The sequence below is a fragment of the Leuciscus leuciscus genome, assembly GCF_965113295.1.
Source record: "Leuciscus leuciscus genome assembly, chromosome: 3".
Classification (NCBI taxonomy): domain Eukaryota; kingdom Metazoa; phylum Chordata; class Actinopteri; order Cypriniformes; family Leuciscidae; genus Leuciscus; species Leuciscus leuciscus.
The window spans coordinates 16,382,808-16,404,980 of NC_138727.1; the positions used below are offsets into that span (position 1 = coordinate 16,382,808).

Genomic DNA, 22,173 nt, shown 5'->3' on the forward strand with positions numbered 1-22,173 from the left:
ACACAAATATAAACCTAACTGAAGAAGCTGGTTCAATGTCAGCAGTTTTTGAGCTGAGCTGAGTCAGAACGTACATGTTTGGTGGTTTCCGACAGCAGGAGTTCAGTCCTTTCCACCAGTTTTTTAAAGGTTGGTCTCTTCAGAGGGTCAGCACTCCAACACCATCTCATTACCTCGTAACTGATAATGCATACACACAAGCCGCGTTATCATGCACATCACACAAATGTTTGGGGTAAGATAAAAAAAATATATATATAATTTATATTCAGCAAGGATGCATTAAATTAATTAACATTTATAATGTTACAAAAGCACAAAACTTGCACAAAACTTCCAAAAAAAATTAAATAAATAAAGTGGGATACTCCACTTTAAAATGAAAATTGTGTCATCATATACTCACCCTCATGTTGTTTCAAACCTGTATGAATTTCTTTCTTCTGCTGAACAGAAAGGAAGATATTTAGAAGAATATCCGTAACCAGACAGTTTCTGGTCTCATTGACTTCCATAGTATATTTTTTTCCTACTATGGAAGTCAATGAGACCAGAAACTGTCTGGTTACGGATATTCTTCTAAATATCTTCCTTTCTGTTCAGCAGAGGAAAGAAATTCATACAGGTTTGAAACAACATGAGGGTGAGTATATGATGACAGAATTTTCATTTTAAAGTGGAGTATCCCTTTAAATTGTAATAATATTTCACAATATTATTGTTTATTGGTGAGCATAAAAATCTCACCACCCCTAAACTTTTGAATGGAAGTGTGCACGCCATAAATATAAAATACTGACTGCAGGCTGTTTAAAGACAATTATAATTCTCTTACATTTCAATTGGGGCAAACTCAGGCTCAGTCATTCTGTATCCATCTTGTATCATCTTATAGAATGTGGATCCAACTTGAATCCCCGGATAAGGCGTGTTACCTGCAGGCAGATTTTCACCTCATAAGACCTTTATAATGAGTCACTTATAGGCCTTGGTTTAGGAGATGTATTCTGGGTATGTGTGATATTTAATAGGCCTGATACCAGCTAATACAGACCTAGAGAGAAGATCTCCCACAGTAATATGCCATAGGACCAGACGTCACTCTCAAAAGTGTACACGCAAGCAAACAAGCTCTCTGGGGACATCCATTTCACTGGTAGACGTGCCTAAACAGGAAACACATCATTCATGATAATGAACAATGCTTTAATTTGTGTTCCAAACCTGTGTGGATTTCTCCAGAATACATAGATTTCTCTCAGTTTTTTGTCAATATAATGTTAATGGGGTCCAATGTTGCTTTGTACTCCACTGACTTTCATTAGGTTTGAAACCACATGAGGGCGAGTAAATCATTTTGGGTGAACTTATCCCTTTAAATCAATGGTATTTTTACTACATAAAATCTCCACTATAATTCTGAATATGCTGGATATTAATATAGAGCCTGACAGTAGGTGTGAGTGTGGTAACGGTTATACAACACTTCCTTACATTTCCTCTCAGGACGTAGCTGGAATCTCTAGTGATGTCACGTGCCAGACCGAAATCACATATCTTTGCTACCCGACCCTGAGTCAGCAAAACGTTCCTAGCGGCCAGATCTCTGTGGATACACTAAATATACAGGTCGACACACATAAATGGACATTTATTTGTCAAAAACGTATGTATTCACTATAGAACTGTATATGAAAATGAGATAACATTACAAAGTCTGTATGTTCAACTCACTCTGAAACTTGAGAGGTGAATAAATGTAATTACACACTCACATTTTTGGATGTGAGGAAGTCCATGCCTTTAGCCACTTGATATGAGAAGCTGAGTAAATCCTCAGTATCCAAAGAGAGATCATCTTTATCATCACACCATTCTGAGAGAGATGATACAGATTGAAAAGTGTAAAATAATGAAAATTGGTGGTAAAAGTGGCTGTATTTTCTTGGGATGGGCCTTACCTGTCTGATTCGATCTCTTCTGATATGACCTCATGGGCACGTAACCATTATCAGTGCCCTCTCTGTGTGTGCACACATGCATATAATAGATGGTGTATTACATTACAAAAACCTAACAAAGGACATCTACACTCTTATAAATGTTGCACCACATTTCTTCTCAGACACACATCTTACCTTGAAGGCTGTATTTGGCTGAGCAGATTTTTGTAATATCCGTCGCCTGTTTTGGAACTGAAAAACGCATCCCGCTTTCTTCTCAGGAAGTTCAACATGTCGCCATAGCAACAGTATTCTGTGATCACCAGAGTAGGGCCTGTTGAAAAAAATAGTCACTTTAACAGTTATCAAATTTCTCCTCAAGGAAAAAAATTACATTTTGCCAAAATATCTCATTCTCATATCATTGTGTGACTTTTTTTTCAGTTAAACATCAAAAGTTTAGGCAGAATGTCTAGACTGCTCTTTTCCATAATATAATTTTTGATAATTTGGTAAGCTCTAAGTATGTTATAGTGGTGTTATAGTCCAAGTCTTATGAAGCCTATACAATAAGCTATACAAAGCTCTACAATATTACCCAATAAAAAGCTATACAAAAGATTTGTGTGAAGAACAGACCATAATTTCGAGAGACAAATACTAGTGTTTTCTACTTTTGTGGTGCAGTATAAATCCACTTCCACTTTCCTTATTTGGAAAAGTGCAGTGATTTCCTAACATCTCCTGTTGTGTTTCAACCAGAAGAAAGAAAACAATATGGGATTGGAATGACATTAGGAACATACAATATATCTTATAATAAACGTATAGGTATCTTTCTTTAACCTGTCACCACTGTTAAAGTGATTGAATCGATATTAACCACGTACCTCCTACTGTACAAGCGCCAAGCAAGTTGACAATGTTCATATGGTTGCCAATGTAGCTCAGAACTTTCAACTCTGACATTAGAGCCTCTTTTTCAGTGGAGTGAGCGCTCGCTTTGGGAAAAATCCACAGATACACACACACACAAACATACACAGATACATTATATAGACATTAAAGGTTTTGGAGTCTTTATAAACATATACTGCCCGGCAAAAATAAGGCAAATGTCTATGATTGTCTATGATCAGGTTTATGATTGGACAGTCTATGATTGGATCATTATTGCAGTGATTATTATGTTTCTAGCATGCTATATGTTTGCCAATAGTTCTTCTATCCTTAATTGATGCAGCTCTTGATGGAAATAACATCACAACATTTATTTCCATCAGGAGGTGCATCAATTATTGGTCAACAGATCTTGTATTGACAATGCAAGAGTCAAGCACTCTGTAAAGTCTACTCCAGCACATCCCAAAGACTTGCTAAATGCTAGAAACATAATATTTCTGAAACATAATATCACTGAAATAATCATAGACTCTTAAGCATTTGCCTTAAAAATCCAAAAAGTAACTTTTTGGCCGGGCAGTGTACTTTACACACGTTAAGTCATACATCCAGGGAAGTGTACTTTACACACGTTAAGTCATACATCCAGGGAAGTGTACTTTACACACGTTAAGTCATACATCCAGGGAAGTGTACTTTACACACGTTAAGTCATACATCCAGGGAAGTGTACTTTACACATGTTAAGTCATACATCCAGGGAAGTGTACTTTACACACGTTAAGTCATACATCCAGGGAAGTGTACTTTACACACGTTAAGTCATACATCCAGGGAAGTGTACTTTACACACGTTAAGTCATACATCCAGGGAAGTGTACTTTACACACGTTAAGTCATACATCCAGGGAAGTGTACTTTACACACGTTAAGTCATACATCCAGGGAAGTGTACTTTACACATGTTGAGTCATACATCCAGGGAAGTGTACTTTACACACGTTAAGTCATACATCCAGGGAAGTGTACTTTACACACGTTAAGTCATACATCCAGGGAAGTGTACTTTACACACGTTAAGTCATACATCCAGGGAAGTGTACTTTACACACGTTAAGTCATACATCCAGGGAAGTGTACTTTACACACGTTGAGTCATACATCCAGGGAAGTGTACTTTACACACGTTGAGTCATACATCCAGGGAAGTGTACTTTACACATGTTAAGTCATACATCCAGGGAAGTGTACTTTACACACGTTAAGTCATACATCCAGGGAAGTGTACTTTACACACGTTGAGTCATACATCCAGGGAAGTGTACTTTACACACGTTGAGTCATACATCCAGGGAAGTGTACTTTACACACGTTAAGTCATACATCCAGGGAAGTGTACGTTACACACGTTAAGTCATACATCCAGGGAAGTGTACTTTACACACGTTAAGTCATACATCCAGGGAAGTGTACTTTACACACGTTAAGTCATACATCCAGGGAAGTGTACTTTACACACGTTGAGTCATACATCCAGGGAAGTGTACTTTACACACGTTAAGTCATACATCCAGGGAAGTGTACTTTACACACGTTAAGTCATACATCCAGGGAAGTGTACTTTACACACGTTAAGTCATACATCCAGGGAAGTGTACTTTACACACGTTAAGTCATACATCCAGGGAAGTGTACTTTACACACGTTAAGTCATACATCCAGGGAAGTGTACTTTACACACGTTAAGTCATACATCCAGGGAAGTGTACTTTACACACGTTAAGTCATACATCCAGGGAAGTGTACTTTACACACGTTGAGTCATACATCCAGGGAAGTGTACTTTACACACGTTGAGTCATACATCCAGGGAAGTGTACTTTACACACGTTGAGTCATACATCCAGGGAAGTGTACTTTACACATGTTGAGTCATACATCCAGGGAAGTGTACTTTACACATGTTGAGTCATACATCCAGGGAAGTGTACTTTACACATGTTAAGTCATACATCCAGGGAAGTGTACTTTACACATGTTAAGTCATACATCCAGGGAAGTGTACTTTACACACGTTAAGTCATACATCCAGGGAAGTGTACTTTACACATGTTGAGTCATACATCCAGGGAAGTGTACTTTACACACGTTAAGTCATACATCCAGGGAAGTGTACTTTACACACGTTAAGTCATACATCCAGGGAAGTGTACTTTACACACGTTAAGTCATACATACAGGGAAGTGTACTTTACACATGTTGAGTCATACATCCAGGGAAGTGTACTTTACACATGTTAAGTCATACATCCAGGGAAGTGTACTTTACACACGTTAAGTCATACATCCAGGGAAGTTTACTTTACACACGTTGAGTCATACATCCAGGGAAGTGTACTTTACACATGTTGAGTCATACATCCAGGGAAGTGTACTTTACACATGTTAAGTCATACATCCAGCCATATACTCACGTTTTAGCATTTTTACAGCAACAGTGGTCACTGTGTCAGGTGATAGGAGCCCATATGCCGTAGCTGCCACCACTTTACCAAACGCTCCAGAGCCAAGGATTCTACCTTCATCATGACAAACAACAAACATTTAGCTCTTATTTACCATTATTATGTTCAAATTCATACCATTTTAATAAGCATTCGACTAGATGATTATAGTTATATAGTATTATAGGACTTCTAATTATTACTGTTAAAAAGTTTATTTATTTGATATAAAGTTAAATTGATATTAAGTTATGTATATACATTTATTTGATTAAAAGAATACAGTATAAACAGTAATATTGTGAAATATTATTATAATTCAAAATAAATGTTTCCTGTTTTAATACATTGTAAAATGTAATTTATTCCTGTGATGGCAAAGTGGAATTTTCTCTCATATGCTGTTTTATATATGTGTGTGTGTGTGTGTGTGTGTGTGTGTGTGTGTGTGTGTGTGTGTGTGTGTGTGTGTGTGTGTGTGTGTGTGTGTGTGTGTGTGTGTGTGTGTGTGTGTGTGTGTGTGTGTGTGTGTGTGTGTGTGTGTGTGTGTGTGTGTGTATGCCTTTACCAAAGCGGAGTCTTTCCCGTGGAAACTCCCATTTGGGGTCATAAGGCAGCTGGGTCGGGTCTATGTAGGTATAATTGTTGCCATCAAAACTGTCGATCACCTTCCAATGGATCTCATATTTGGGTTTCTATGGCAGTGTACAAAATGGCAAGCAGGAAATAAAAGTGAAAAAAATAAAACCAGAATTATTGCTAACAATTTAAGCTATGTCATAGCGTGTAGTGTGAGTGTTGTGTACCTGCATGTATTTGAAGAGCAGAACCACCACAAGTAAGCTAAGAAGAACAGCAGTGGAGACGACACCAGACAACAGAGGTGTGAAGAGTTTATGGGGCACAGTTCTTTCTGGGGAGAGAAACGCATGCCCGCACATCCATGAATATACACACTCACAAATATAAACACCACATCTGCATTTAAACAATAATACTTCTTAATTCACAGTACTATATTAATAAGGTGAGTGTTTTAAATCTGTTATTCAGAGGGTTTTAAGAGCTTAGCATCAGTATCAAATCCTAATGTGCACACGCTGCACAAAATAATAATCCCTCATATCTGTCAACAAGCTCAGTGTGTGTCTGAGAACATTCAGGGATTATCTATTAACAGCCGTGTGTGTGTGTGTGTGTGTGTGTGTGTGTGTGTGTGTGTGTGTGTGTGTGTGTGTGTGTGTGTGTGTGTGTGTGTGTGTGTGTGTGTGTGTGTGTGTGTGTGTGTGTGTGTGTGTGTGTGTGTGTGTGTTGTGTCTCTCTACTGATCTCAATAACACTAAATGGCAAGAATGGCCCACCTCAGCCAAAATAGAACGTTTGTTTTGGTGTGTGTGGGGGGGAAATGAGCTGATAATTAGCTATGAGCTATGAGAGCTAGTATCTTAATTGTAATTAATTGTCCACAACTGTTTGTTGTGTCTGGAGAAATTAGCTAATAATTAGCTAAGGGCTAATAAACTAAATTAAGTTAGTTTAATCTAACAAAACCTCCATTTGGGGGATGTCCTTGAAGATTCATAAATGAGGTCAATAAAGTTTAATTTTAAATGTTGACTGAATAATTTAATATACAGTACATACACTACCGCTTATGTTTTCGAAAGAAGTCTATTATGCTCACCAAGCCTGCATTTATCTGACTAAAAATAAAGATAAAAAAAAACAGTAATTTTGTAAAAAATAATATTACAGTTTAAAATATAAAATACAGTTTAGATAAAAGTATCTAAATATTTGATTCTATTTTAATATATTTTAAATTTAAATGTATTTCGGTGAGGGCAAAGCTGAATTTTCCGCATCATTACTTGACCCTTCAGAAATCAATCTAATATGCTGATTTGCTGCTATAAAAATATTTCCTATTATTTTCAGGGTTCTTTGATTAATAGAAAGTGAAATAAATGATTATTACTGTCAGTTTTGATTCATTTAATGCATCCTTGCTTTCTTTAAAAATAAATAAATAAATCTGATAAAACACTACTTTGGTTTTTGTTTGTTTGTTTTTTTGAGGTCACAGTCATGTGTGATCAAACTGCATTTCCCACCATTCTCTATGTCATAATAAAATACCAAGATAAAGCATCTATTACAGACCTAATGCGCTTCCTTTGCTTTTCATTTTGTTGCATTAGTGTGAAAAAAGCTTTCTGTCTTAACAGTAAGTGAAAAAAAACAGGAAAATAAATATGAAATTGCCTCCATTTTTTCCTACTAAAATCACTTGAACACACATCACATTGTAATTATGATTTCAGCAGCTGAAAGCAGCATTAGGGTTTGGATAAAGGACAGTCTGTAGAAAGCTTCTTCTCTCTGGCCTTAAGATTGAACGGCTATGCCACACCGACACTGCTGTAACAACTGCATTGTATTATACAACATGTATTATCTTTTTGGACCTTGATAATTGCTGTTTACTGCTATATTTGTGATTAGCTTTATATAAACAATAGAAGTCTAAGGAATATCCTCATTTAGATAAACATGAATGAATCTCACCGCTGATGGAAAAGAGGGTGTAGGCATGCTCGCTCTGGGTTTTTGCCACACACTCAAGGGTGTGAAATTTTCCTTTGCTGATATTAAGTCGACTTTCCACCTCGCTTCGTCCAAACTCTGACCCTGAAACTGTTACAACAGCAACTTCCTCATCGGCCTGCGTCGCATTCAACAGAAGGGAGCACCTGTCAGAGAATATAAAGAGCCAAAAGAATATGACATATCTATATAACGTTATTTACCACAATTTATCATCTAAGAAACACTTTTCCATTCTAAATGGCTTTTTGACACTGCAATCTCAATAGTTTGTTTACTACTTACATAACATAAGTTAGAGATGCGTGTGGTTACACTTTATTTCAATGGTCCACTTTAGACATTCTATTAAAGCTGCCGTCGGCAAGTCTGGCAGATTGGGTCGATTAGCCAAAATTTTGAATGTTTACAACTCTCATGCCCCTCCCCACTACCAGCGAGCACCCTCCCATCGAGGTCGTGCTCGTCAGTGCGTCACTGTGCGTGTGTACCTGATTTTCTGTGAACGCGTCCGTCTCTTCAGCATCTATCAACACCATGGACTCGGAGGTAGGCTGCCCTGGCTAATCTATCCATAGATGGCAATAACCGAGGAATTGGAAGCTTGTTAGTAGATTTTCTCTCCGCCATCACGCTTCATGCAATCTCCAGGCGAACTTCAGGCGTGGCGTGTGCATGTGATATTAACGTGCGCGAGTGAGGGGGATCTGTGGCGTGTGCACGACCTGTGATTGACAGTCAGATCTCACACCCCCCTGCGCTGATTGGACCTGATGAAGCGGGAGCGCTGGATTTTTGCAAAACAAATAACATGCTCCAGGTGGAGTTAGAAGCTCGGGGTTTTTTCTAAAACCACCTTATTTATGTTGTTCTGTCGGATTATAGTGTCGATTACACTGAATATGATCAAAAAAATGTTGCCGACGGCAGCTTTAACTATAAGTGACTTTACAACTACAGTACATGTCAACTAATTCTCATTAGAGTATTAGTAGACTGTAGTAGTCCACTAATAATCTAATGAGAGCTGGCTGACATGTAGATAATTACTTATAGATAGTAGAATGTCTAAAATGGACCATCAACATAAAGTGTTAGCATGTGTGCTATTGCATGGTTGTTGAGTGTGAGTGGCTTATATTAGCCTGTGTGTGAGTCATACCGTGTATGTGGCGGCTCGCAGTAATACCAAGATATTTTGGGGACAGGATATCCTGAAGCAACACACCGCACCTGTCCATCAACCGGCCCCTCCTGGGAAACTATCACTGGTTTACCTGAATGAGAGATTTACTGTATTTATATAAAGACTCTAATAAAATAGAGAAATTGAAGTAATCTGGCAAATCTGAAAGCTAAAATCCTCTCAATCCTCTGAACTCACACATAACATGGACTGTGAATGACTGATTGACAGATGCATATTTGTGATTGGCTGAGAAAGTGTAGATCCCGCCCTCTGATCCATGAATTCGAACCAGCCTCAGTTCACTGATGAACCTGCAAAATTCAGACGAACGACACTCAATGTCTGTTTAACTTTCACATATAAATGTTTGAAATTAGGTCACTAATGCTAATTGTAAAACTAATGGACACACGTAGTTAACAAATTGACATGAACGTTTTTTTAAATTGTGGTTAATTGTATAAGACAAAGTGTATTTTAGTAGTTCAAACAAAAAGTTTTATTTTATAGTTTATACAAATAACACACATTTTATTAATATTTGGATGTAAAATTCTCCTATTTCCTAACTTACAAGCGTAAAAAGTTATTTACTTTTTGTTGGAACATTTTCAAATATTTCCAAGAGTTTGGTCAATTATTAATTTATTGAGTTACTTCAGAAGTTGTTTAAAAAAAATAAAAATGGGGGTAATATGTATATTTTTATGGCCAGTCATATTTGAAAGTAGGCCCCAATTAAGCAATGCCAATAATATAAATAAATAAAATAATAATTGTAATTGTAATAATATAATAAATATAATAATAATATTTTAAATAATAGTAATTTCAGTGATACATTTTTTATCTATTTCACAGTTCTTGATGAGGTAGGACAATTTTGATAAAAATAGTCATAATAATATAATACCACAATATAATTATAATAGATATTTTTTTGTTTATTGACTAAATCTGTTATTTGCCGTCTAACCGAATTATTCAAATTTAAGAGAGAAAAAAATGATTGGTGTTTTCTGTGAGGAAAAATAAAAATACATGTCTTGTCAAGTGCTCATATAATGGTTTTGGCTTTTAATATACCAGCTTTAAAGAACCAGTGGCAATAAGACAGGATCAAACTTTTGTGTATAAAAACACTGGTGGAGTTACCACAGAATTGACTGTGTGTGTATATGTGCAGGTGTGTGTACCTGTACTGCTGGTTGTGTAGTGTAATGACGTGCTCGGATGTGTTTTTGAGCTGTTGGTTGTTATACGACCAGTAGATTTCAGAGGGTTTGGGGTATGAAGTCATCTCCACGCTGAGGGTCAGACTCTCTCCCTCTCGCACCTCCACCACACTGTCCTCTCCCCCCGTAAGGTTTATGAAACCACGCTCTGCCACAAATACACACATAAACAGATGTTCCGTTGTTTAGCCAGGGACGTGTCTTTGCTGAAAAGGCCAAGGTTTAAAGATGCATGGTTGAAGTAAAACCCATGATCTATCAACTTAAAGGCTTTTAAATCAACATTTCAACAATCGTCGTATTGAGTGTTACAATTAAGCCCTTTCGTGTTACTACAAGTCTTGGCCTTCTTGCTCTCTGGTTAAAGTAAATTTTATTTAGAAGATACAGCTTAATCTCGAATTTCTTACCGTAAACCTCCAGATTGACAGTTGCCATGGAGACACCCTTCTCATTCTTCGCATTACATTGATAGACTCCTGAGTCATTCATCTTCACAGACAAGAACTTCAGTGTTGCTATGCGCAGATATCCTCGAGAACCAGGCAGGACGTTAGATTTAGTTGTTTCCTTTGCTGTCTAAATCATTATTGACAACATTAGGTTAGGTACTGTGCTTACAGTAAGCAATCTAAGATATGCAACAGGTGTGTGGATCTAACCGATTCCGAAGGGATACTCCAGTTCAGGTAGAAATCATGGTTGATGTTGATGCTGCTACAGGTGAGATCAAAGTTCTGATCCTGGATCAGAATCACATTTTCCATTCTGGATAGGTTGATCACTGGCGCTGTCTCCGGGACTGTATCACAAAAATAATAAATATATCAAATGTATTTGATCAAAAATACAGTAAAGCAGTAATATTGAGATATAATATATAACCGGTTTTAGTTAGTCCATTTCATTATATTTTTTTATATTTTTTTATAATTTTCTATTCTTTGAAGAATAGAACGTTCAATGAACAGCATTTCTTTGAAATAGAAATCTTTTGTAACATTATAAATGTCTTTACTGTCACTTTTGATCAATTTGATGTGTTCTTGCTGAATTTTTATTTATTTATTTCTTATTCAAAAATCTTGGTGTTCAAGAAATCTTTCTTGAACACCAAATCAGCATATTAGAATGATATCTGCTTTTCATAAAATTCAGCTTTACATCACAGGAATAAATTACATTTTAAAAATATTTAATAATATTTTCAAATATTACTGTTTTACTGTATTTTAGATTAATCAAATGTAGACTTGGTGAGCATTTAAGACTTCTTTCAAAAACTTTAAAAAAATCTTAATTATTCAAAACTTTCACATTCATGTGTGTCCACTGCTGAAAGTATAGTATCATTTGCGTATAGTATCATTCTCTTTATCAACTCTCTCTAACTCTTTCCATCTAACAAAGTGTTTCTCAAATAGTGAGTTGCAAAGGGAAAAAGGCACATAATCATATAATCATGACTAATTAGATAAGCATAATTATATTTCCCATATTTCCCACATTTTTGTTTACTTTTGTACAATATTTACTTGTACAATAAACAATTTTAGTACTTTAATTGGTCGCTTTTTGATGTCCAATGTAAAATCAACAAACAAAACTAGTTAAAGGGATAGTTCACCCAAAAACAAAAATCCTATCATCGTTTGCTTACACTCACACCATTTCAAACATATATGACTTTCCTTCTTCTGTGGAACACAAAAGAAGATATTTTAATGAATGTTTTTTCCATACAAAGAAGATATTTTAATGAATGTTTTTGGTATGTTTTGGTATCCATACAAAAAAAGTCAATGGGGTCTACAGCTACACCAAGCAGACATCAAAGATGGGAAACCGAAACTAGCACTGCAGATATACAATTACAAACCATAAACAAAGCAGCGCTTGCATACCATTTTGAATATCAATCACACTGATCACGTTCTTCAATTTAGTCGGATCATGTTATTATGAAAATATTTGTGCATTTGAATGCTCAGGTAAGATGACGTAAAATTATAACAGCCTTCTGTCTGTACCGTCTTGACTTCTTTGCTCGCTTTCATCACTTTGCGCTGTTATTATCGTGCACTGACTCGTTCGTTAAGCTGAACAGCCAATCAGAGTTCTCTCTCTCACCGACGGAAAATCAACCTGCTGAATCGGCCCAAAAAACCGTCCGACTAGACCCAACAGTGTGCAGTGTTGGAGAAAGTTACTTTTAAAAGTAATGCATTACAATATTGAGTTACTCCCTAAAAAAGTAACTACTTGCATTACTTAGTTACTTTTTATGGAAAGTAATGTGTTACATTACTTTTCCGTAACTTTTTTCTAACCTGGACTGGGCTTACTTGTTTTTTTTTTTATAACAATAAAAAAGCTCTATTTTTGGCAAATATATCGCCCTTTCACACCAAAAGTGAACTGAATAAGCCTCAGGCTGAAAGAAATACAAATTCATGCCTGTACAGTATAGAGGGCGCAGTTCAAAAACACTTTTCAGCTGTTCTGCCATTCTGAATTGAAGAAGAATAGGATGCAGCAGAAAAATGTTCAACGCTTACTTCACCAATAAAATGTTTTTAAAAATGAAACACAAATGTGATGTTTATCTAAAATCCTTTTTGTTTATTGTCAAGCATATAAGTGGATAATTGAATGTCAGCAGCAAAGACATTGGTTAAAAGTGAGATTAAATAAAGTATATTTGTGTAATTTAATATATTTAATTTTTGCAGGTTTGCGTAATATTCTGAGCTTGCATTTCACTGTTTTTATTCATTTTGGGTAATACTAAACCTATTTTTATTTTATTTTTTTGCAACTAGGATAAGTAAATGCCAGCTTATTTATTCTAAAACTACAATAACCATCATGTTTACACAGAGAACACAATGTCTGTGAACTTACGATTCCTCTCAACATATAAACAACTTGCGTTACTTATTTGAAAACGTAACTCGGATATTTTGTTGTAAATTTTAAAAGTAATGCATTACTTTACTTGTTACTTGAAAAAAGTAATCTGATTTAGTAACTCAAGTTACTTGCAATGAGTTACCCCAAACACTGATGGTGCGGAACACACCGAAAAAACTAAGCCGACGGATGCTCAAAAATGGCCCGACATTGCCCGGTTGCCAATCGGCTTGGTGTGTCCCGGCCTTACAATAACACTGAGCTCCATTCACTTTCATTTTATGGACAAAAAAGATGGACTTTTTCAGAATATATTCTTTCTGTTCCACAAGGAAAAAATAAATACATGACAGATTTAGAATAATTTGGGTGATTAAATGAAAACTATCCCTTTAAGAACCACTGCTCTAACACACACATACACGCACCTGGCCGCACATCCAAGTTATAATGGCTTGATTTGACAGGTTTATCATCCATCTGCCCTGCACAAACGTAGCAGCCATCAAAGGCTTTGGAGACGTTTCTTATGGTGATCCCTCTCTGAGGGTGTGTGATGTAGGTGAGGCCAGCTGGTAAGGCTGTGCCAGCACAGGTCAACAGGGACAGGTGATTGACAGCTGGATCTGTTACTAAACAAGGAATAGTGCAATCCCCTCCTTCCCTCACCAGAAGCCCATTCACCATGGACTGCACAAAAGCGTTCCTCAAATCTGCCAAAAAAGTGAGACATTTTAGGTAGAAAACATAGAGAGTGATGAGAAAGGGAACAAAAGACATGCAAAACAAAAGAGAACATAAGGAAGGAAAGTGGGGAAAATGTGAATGCAGAACAAGGGGCGTTACATTAAACACTGGAAGGACTTCGTGAGCTTAGAATTATAAGGTTCTATCTCCACTTTTGGTCGAAATTGAGTTTTTGACATAATCTGATCCATTAGGTGTTTATTAATGCCTGTGTGGTGTTATTTTTGTAAAAAAATATTTTGTTAGTAGTTATTAATCAAATAAAAAGGTTCCATCTCTCCATTGCCAGCTGGGATGTAAAAACTTTGATGCTCAATATCTCAGAACTACCCTAAACGGAGATAGAACCTTATAATTCTAAGCTCACGACTTGTCTATGAGGAAATAGTAAAAAAAAAAAAAGTGTGTGCAATGGGTTTATAACACAATTCGGCTGTTCAAATACCTACATCATTCAATGACAGTTAACAATAATACAATTAAAAGATATTAAACCACATCCACACTAAGGTGGGGTTTGAGTACACAGCTTAAGGACAAAAGACCTATTCAAGTTTTAATACTCCTTCAACAGCGAAGTGTGGGAATTGAGGCCAAAAGAACAAATAAACCCCTCAGAATCAAAGAGAACTGTGTAAACACGCATATTCAGACCTTTCACGTAGACATAGATAGAGCTGTTCTCTCCCGTTTGTGTGTTCTCACAGGTGTAACGGCCCATATGCTGTATCTGTGTGGAGGTGAGGAAGATGACACTGGCTCCGTCTTCCTTTAGCTCTCCATCGATTTTCCGACCTTTTTCCCGCAGCCATTGCACCATGCCCATGCTTGCCTCTGCATCGTCATGACAACGGAGTTCCAGTTGTCCACCTTTAAGTATCACCAGATGAGGGGCATCGGGAGTGATAACAGGTTTAAACCATCCTGGAATACAAACACACATCAATATATTCACTGTGCATTACCAAGTCAGGTCTAATCAACGGCAACATCCTGTAATCAGTTAATGCATCACTTTGTTGACAGTCAACAAACCTTAGGAAGGTGAGAAGGTCTTTATGGTAGACATGGTGCACTGTGATCATTCTTTAAAAGCTTAAACCCACAGCTGATGTCTGCTCTGAACATTTTCATTATGACAAACAGAATTTAAAAAAAAACTCCTGGATCTCAATAAATGCCATGAAAAAACAAACTAAGAGAGAAGAAATTATATTTAGCATTAAGTAAATGTTTAGATTATTAACATTTAAAAATAGATATTTTAATACATGTTTTTTATGTCAATTATGGACACATTTTTCTGTGCAATAACTTTATTATATAAAAAAAATTGTAAAAAAAAATTGTAATTTACATTATGGTTCAAAAGTAAAAAAAAAAAAAAATGTTTATGAAAGAAGCCTCATGCTCACCAAGGCTGTATTTAATTTGATCAAAATATAGTAAAAACAGTAATATTGTGAAATATTTTTAGAATTTAAAATAACCGTTTTCTATTTAAATATATAGGTTATTCTAAATATATTTTAATATATTCCTTTATTCCAAATTTAAGTTTGTGCAAAGTTTTAAAGAACAGCATTTACTTGAAATAAAAATCTTATGTAATATTACAAATATCTTTGCTGGCACTTTTGAATTTATTGTGTGCTTGCTAAATAAAAGTATTAATTTCTTTATGCAAGCAATAGCCTAAATGAAAAATTTTATTTAATATATTTAATTAGGCTAATTGAACCTTTTTACATTTTTTAGATATAGGCATATCTATCTAACATTCTTATTTTTTGATGCCCTCGGATTTAAACAATTAAGCTCTGCCTTCTCATTATCCGCAACACGATGACTAATCTATTACTTCACCATGATGATCTACTGTCCAGATGAATCAAACGTTATACGAAACAATTACGGGGTGCATTAGTGACTAAGGTAGGCTATGTAATGTTCTCAGGATAGCCGAAGATACGGAGCTTTCCCGCTAGATTAGAACATTAATCACTCGCGCGCGACACACACACACACACACACACACACACACACACACACACACACACACACACACTAGTGCGACTATGACAACAAACCAGAAGACAAGGCTAACATAATTTATCAATGCACGCCATTCTGAATGGTTTGGGCATGTTTTCTGAGTAATAGGATTATAATAGGCTACTTTAAAACACACTGGCCATGTGTTTAAGTGTCCTAATGACAATGAATGTTATTTTTTACAGGTGTTATTGGGTTGGCACTGGCAGCCTGAGAAAATTAGGCTATTACTGAAATAGGGGACTGAGTTAAAAGTAATGTAAAAATATGCAATAGAAATATGCACACATGTCCACAGACAATAAAAGTTGTAGGCCTACGTCAACGTCTCGCTGTCTCTCACCTATAGCCTAAAAACACGAGACACCTGTACGTGAACCTTCTTCTCGGACGGCATCTGTTGCTAACAGCTATAATCTATCCGATAATCTCGACCAGGAAAGAGCAAACCGACCGTTAGTTGAGAACAGTTTGTGACAATACCTGTAACTTAATAACTCGGTAGTTGATGTGGTCATTATGTTGACAGTAGTTTTATTAGTAACCGATTGCTTTTGCGCTACTTTATTTCAAGTACGCGACTCTAATTACGCGCTAATTAATTATTGACACTATGCACAGCACATGAGATTCACCCTGTGTGAGAGTTAACTTTACATAATAACTGAAATTAATCAATAGCTATCTAGACAGCCTAATTAAATCAATAATTAAATTGATAGCGCACAACTGTAACTATCGAGAGAAGGCTACATTAACAGATGGACAAAAACATAACTCTTAACGGTCATCATCTGCATCTGTTGTCTAAACAATTGGATAATTCCCTGGATATCAGCCTAATCATCTGCTCATAATTAACTCATACAAACAGGAATTGCGGAGCCAACATTTTTCTGGGGAAAAATGCAACATATTTCGGGGGGGGGAAATCGGCTAATAAAACGCCATTTTAACTGAAAATGTAAGTTCTTACCTCCAGGTAAGGCGAATAAAAGCAGAACTGTGCGTAGAAACCAAGCATGATCCATTCTGTCAGCGAGTGTGCGTGTGTCCGTACATTAGTATGACTGATCCACAACTGACTGTGCGTCTTCAAGTGCCTCTCTCTTTCTCTCTCTCTTTCTCTCTCTCTCTCTCTCTCTCTCTCTCTCTCTCTCTCTCTCTCTCTCTCTCTCTCTCTCTCTTCTCTCTCCTCACTCTGTATGGCAAGCCATTTTAACATTTAATCCTATAAAGTATCTATTTCTGTTACTAGTAGCTATATTTTAGTTTCTCTACTAACTATTCACTGCTGTCAAGGGGGATAATCAGGAATGTTCCAACTTCACTTAGGCCACATTCAAACTGTTAAATTGACAACCTAATTTAAATACAGGAGTGAATCCCCTAAATTATTGTTTTTGTGTGCATGGGCTATTTTTGAGTAAATGCAGTGACCAAAATAATCATTATGTTCTGCAATTTTAACTAAACCCCTTTACTGCTGAGAGTATCATCGGTACACCCCTGCCCTCTCCAAGAACGGTACTCATCCAGAGTGAGTAAAAGGGCTGGTAAAATCACTCTGGACCTCTCACATTTCTTGCACCGCACACATTCAGAAGAAACACATTTCTGATGCACGTTTAAATACGTCATTAACAACTAGTTGTTCAGTTCACTCCATATACACTGCGTAGAAATTTTGTAAATGCGGTTGCCACTACCTGCATTTTTGCGGGAGTTAATTTGGTTGTAGAATGCTGCTGTCACTCGTGTTAATTATTGCACTGTGTGTGTACAGAACAGGATTAAACACTAAAAGTTGAACTGACAACCAAATTTAACTGCAGTGTGTACGTGGTCTTAAAACTTTATTCAAGTTGTTGTTATTTATTCCAATTTTACTCTTAACTATTCATTAGGTACTAAAACAGTTTCAGTTTTTCCATTCCTTATTATTCATCTATCATTCTTACTAGTATTATTTCTTATTATCACCAATTGCAAATGCTTTTTATTTGTCATATGTAATGACTAGTCAGATTTGCAACTTTATAGCTATTAAAATCTTAATAATACTTAATGAATACTTAGTAAACCTGAATAGATGCCAGTAACAGTTGTAATACATACTTTTCAGAAGTGAATAAGTGTTATCTGATCTACAGAAACCATAGAAGTTAGTGGCAAAAAAAATGTATAATGTTAAAATGGCTTGCCATACTCTGCATCTCTCTGACTATGTTTCCCAGCTGCCAATATGAAGGTTGTTTTGACCAAAGGTTTTTGGTATACCAGTGCTGGACATCAGCTGACGTGTGCTTACAGGAAATCCAAACAGATTTTGAATTAGAACTGTCCTTGTTAAGAGGACAAATTGCTATTTTCATTATCTTAAGTGGAGGATTTTGGACGGTGTCACGTCTCTTGCTGCAGTTCAGCAGCTCAGTCATCTCTGTGTTGCCAAAGACCACTGACATGAATTTAAAACTTATTGCTCTGCCTGCCCTCTCATGCACATGTTAATCGATAGAGTTTAAAATGTTGCAGCTCTTCAATGATGACGTGCTGTCTGCTGCATCAGAAATCTTAACAGGACAGGAGTGTGCGCGCGCATGTGTGTTCATCATAAACAGACACACGCATACTCTGTTTCTGATATTGTTTTTCTTCTAACACAATTATGGCAACCTGGTGGATATGTTGGCTTTTCAAACCTTCAAGTACTTTTGCTTTCTCATTTTATTGTGAGAAACTTCCATTCTATACCTGTAGGCTGATGCTTGTTATGCAGTGGGCATGTATGTTGTGTGAGTGTAGCTACTTTGAGTTTGATTAATTATTCATGAATCAAAGCAGGTTTTTGATACTGATAGGTCCTTACTCATCATCTGCAGGCTGTTTGTGAGAGATAGAGATGCTGACTCACTGGTCTTTCTTTTCAGAAGTGACTCATTCCTTCTTTTATGGACATATGATCACTTTGCCATTTTAAACAGAAATAGTGTCCTTTTATATTCTGTTTGTTTTCCCAACATACTGTATATATATATTGCCAAATATATATATATATATATATAGAGAGAGAGAGAGAGAGAGAGAGAGAAAGAGAGAGAGAGAGAGAGAGAGAGAGAAATATAGATAGATAGATAGATAGATAGATAGATAGATAGATAGATAGATAGATAGATAGATAGATAGATAGATAGATAGATAGATAGATAGATAGATATAGTTTTAAGCTCAAATGCTTTACTGCACCAGTATTTGTCAGTATTAAAAAGGCCTTTTAGAACAACGCAGACTGAAATCGAGAGAAGTCTAATGGACTAAGATGCCAACCTAATGAAGTTTGTCCACTGGATTTTTGCTGACCGTACAGACAACCTCATCTACTCAACCAAGTGACCATTAGGGTCTTCAATCCATAATAGTATGATTGGTGTGTGGGTAGGGTGGGTTTTGTGGTGCTTTTTAAGTGTTGCTGTATGTCTACACATTGAGAGTACTTTGCTTTTGTGGAACATTTTAACTTTGTCCTTTTTAATATTGTATAAGTGCATACCCTAAACTGACATGAGCCTGACAAAAAGGAATAGGTCAGTCCATATACCCATATGGATATAAACCCATATATGACTTTCTTTTGTGTATTAAAGCTGAACTATAAGCAAATAAGGTTTGCTTTTGTTTTGTCCACAGAGTGCAGTGGATTTGTTTGGTTTTGTCCAGAGAGTGCAATGGATTTGTTTGGTTTTGTCCACAGAGTGCAGTGGATTTGTTTTGTTTTGTTTTGTTTTGTGTTGTGTTGTGTTGTGTTGTGTTGTGTTGTGTTGTTTTGTTTTGTTTTGTTTTGTGTTGTGTTGTGTTGTGTTGTTTTGTGTTGTGTTGTGTTGTGTTGTTTTGTTTTGTTTTGTTTTGTTTTGTTTTGTTTTGTTTTGTTTTGTTTTGTTTTGTTTTGTTTTGTTTTGTTTTGTCCACAGAGTGTAGTGGATTTGTTTTGTTTTGTCCACATAGTGTAGTGGATTTGTTTTGATTTGTCCACAGAGTGCAGTGGATTTGTTTTATATTGTTTTTTCCACAGAGTGCAGTGGATTTTTTTTTTTTTTTTTTTGTTGTTTTTTCACAGAGTAAAGTGAATGTTTTGGTTTTGTTTTTTTCCACAGAGTGAGTGGATTTGTTTGGTTTTGTCCACTGAGTGCAGTGGATTTGTTTTGTTTTGTTGTGTTTTGTTTTGTTTTGTTTTGTCCACAGAGTGCAGTGGATTTGTTTTATATTGTTTTTTCCACAGAGTGCAGTGGATTTGTTTATTTTTTGTTTTTGTTTTGTTTTGTTCACAGAGTAAAGTGAATGTTTTGGTTTTGTTTTGTCCACAGAGTGAGTGGATTTGTTTGGTTTTATCCACAGAGTGCAGTGGATTTGTTTTGTTTTGATTTGTCCACAGAGTGCAGTGGATTTGTTTTATATTGTTTTTAGAGTGCAGTGGATTTGTTTATTTAAAAAATTTTGTATTTGTTTTGTTTTGTTCACAGAGTAAAGTAAATGTTTTGGTTTTGTTTTGTCCACAGAGTGCAGTGGATTTGTTTTGTTTTGTTTTGTCCACAGAGTGCAGTGGATTTGTTTTGTTTTGTCCACAGAGTGCAGTGGATTTGTTTTGTTTTGTCCACAGAGTGCAGTGGATTTGTTTTGTTTTGTTTTGTTTTGTTTTGTCCACAGAGTACAGTGTTTTTTGTTTTGTTTTTTCTGTTTTGTTCACAGAGTAAATGTTTTGGATTTGTTGTGTCCACAGAGTGCAGTGGATTTGTTTTGTTTTGTTTTGTTTTGTTTTGTTTTGTTTTGTTTTGTTCACAGAGTGCAGTGGATTTGTTTGGTTTTGTCCACAGAGTACAGTGGTTTTGTTTTGTTTTGTTTTGTTTTGTTTTGTTTTGTTTTGTTTTGTTTTGTTTTGTTTTGTTTGTGGTTTGGCCACATAGAGTACAGCAGAGCAAACCACTACAGTGTAAGTTACAGAATATACTGTCAACTCCGGTCCTGGAGGAACACTGTCATTAGAATTTGACTAATGGAGCTCTCCAGGACTGGAGTTGCCCCTCCCTGATCTGTTCATCAGATTCATAGCATCTCTTCCAAAACACCATGTTCACAATCTGTTAATCAGTTGAACATCTTAATGTCTTGTGATGCATAAACTCTCATGGTATCTTTTAGAGGGCAATTTCATGCTATAGTCAGACATGACAGGAAATGCATTTTAACTGATCTGTGAGAATTCTAATGCGGACAGCAACAGAGTCAATCTGAAATCTATGCAATACGTCTGACTGTTTTGCAGAAAAACAAAGAGATTAAGAAATGTTAAGATGCTAAACTGAGTGTGTAATCAAAACAATGAATCTGATTAACTGGGTTACAGAGCACTTTGAATCTCATTAAGCTTATTGGTGTTGGGAAGAAGGCAAAAATAGAAGGATAAAAGAAGAAAGAGCATAATGTGAAGCTGAGAACTAAAGAGAAAGAGTAGATTTAGTAAAAGAAGCAGAGAGTTAGATTGATATAAATGAAGTTAGATTAAGCAGAAAATGATAAATTAAAAAATTTACAAAAAATGGGTGGATCATTATATATAAAGAGCAGAAAGAGTGATCAAGAATACATAGAAAAATATATTTTACATTAATAAAGGCACATGTCATAACTCATGTCCAATCATAACTGCATTATAAACATTTAAAACATTCCAGAATGCATTAAGTCTATAAGCCTGTCCAAAACCACAACAGTAGTCATTTGATATTCACAGTTGCCTCAATGAGCATCGCTGCAATTTAGCTGGTCAATATGCCTCCATTCTTCAATCAATATGACAAGACTCTTTAACCACAGGGAACATATATTGTATATGCGCCTGACACTAAAGCTAACATTTTGTTTATACAGCCAATTGGTGTTCTTCACAAGCAGTTTTCATCAATACATTTCAATATAGATTGAAGACATGTTTTGAGACATGCCTCAAGAACCCTGCAACCTTTCTTTCTCTCAGCATCAGCCAAATTGAATAGAAATAGTAATAACATCAGATAAAAATGTTA

At 36.0% G+C, this 22,173-nt stretch overlaps 1 protein-coding gene across 5 annotated transcripts in view; it reads right to left on the reverse strand.

The window, feature by feature from the left end:
• Nucleotides 1–22,173, reverse strand: part of kitb (KIT proto-oncogene, receptor tyrosine kinase b) — a 44,868-nt gene that overhangs the window by 3,167 nt on the left and 19,528 nt on the right. For 4 of the 5 annotated variants that reach the window (XM_082165525.1, XM_082165523.1, XM_082165526.1 and 1 more), the window contains 19 exons: nucleotides 14,696–14,965; nucleotides 13,723–14,007; nucleotides 11,044–11,183; nucleotides 10,792–10,960; nucleotides 10,343–10,529; nucleotides 9,342–9,457; nucleotides 9,120–9,234; nucleotides 7,919–8,103; nucleotides 6,157–6,263; nucleotides 5,919–6,045; nucleotides 5,321–5,425; nucleotides 2,834–2,944; nucleotides 2,139–2,277; nucleotides 1,962–2,023; nucleotides 1,776–1,876; nucleotides 1,495–1,617; nucleotides 1,055–1,166; nucleotides 836–935; nucleotides 75–180 (listed from right to left, as the gene is read on the reverse strand). In XM_082165525.1, coding sequence (XP_082021651.1) covers nucleotides 75–180; nucleotides 836–935; nucleotides 1,055–1,166; nucleotides 1,495–1,617; nucleotides 1,776–1,876; nucleotides 1,962–2,023; nucleotides 2,139–2,277; nucleotides 2,834–2,944; nucleotides 5,321–5,425; nucleotides 5,919–6,045; nucleotides 6,157–6,263; nucleotides 7,919–8,103; nucleotides 9,120–9,234; nucleotides 9,342–9,457; nucleotides 10,343–10,529; nucleotides 10,792–10,960; nucleotides 11,044–11,183; nucleotides 13,723–14,007; nucleotides 14,696–14,867 — 2,562 coding nt within the window. In that variant the 5' untranslated portion in view covers nucleotides 14,868–14,965. Of the gene's footprint in view, nucleotides 1–74; nucleotides 181–835; nucleotides 936–1,054; nucleotides 1,167–1,494; nucleotides 1,618–1,775; nucleotides 1,877–1,961; nucleotides 2,024–2,138; nucleotides 2,278–2,833; nucleotides 2,945–5,320; nucleotides 5,426–5,918; nucleotides 6,046–6,156; nucleotides 6,264–7,918; nucleotides 8,104–9,119; nucleotides 9,235–9,341; nucleotides 9,458–10,342; nucleotides 10,530–10,791; nucleotides 10,961–11,043; nucleotides 11,184–13,722; nucleotides 14,008–14,695; nucleotides 14,966–17,072; nucleotides 17,197–22,173 lie in introns of those variants that run through there. The other variant, XM_082165522.1, reaches the window with a different exon arrangement.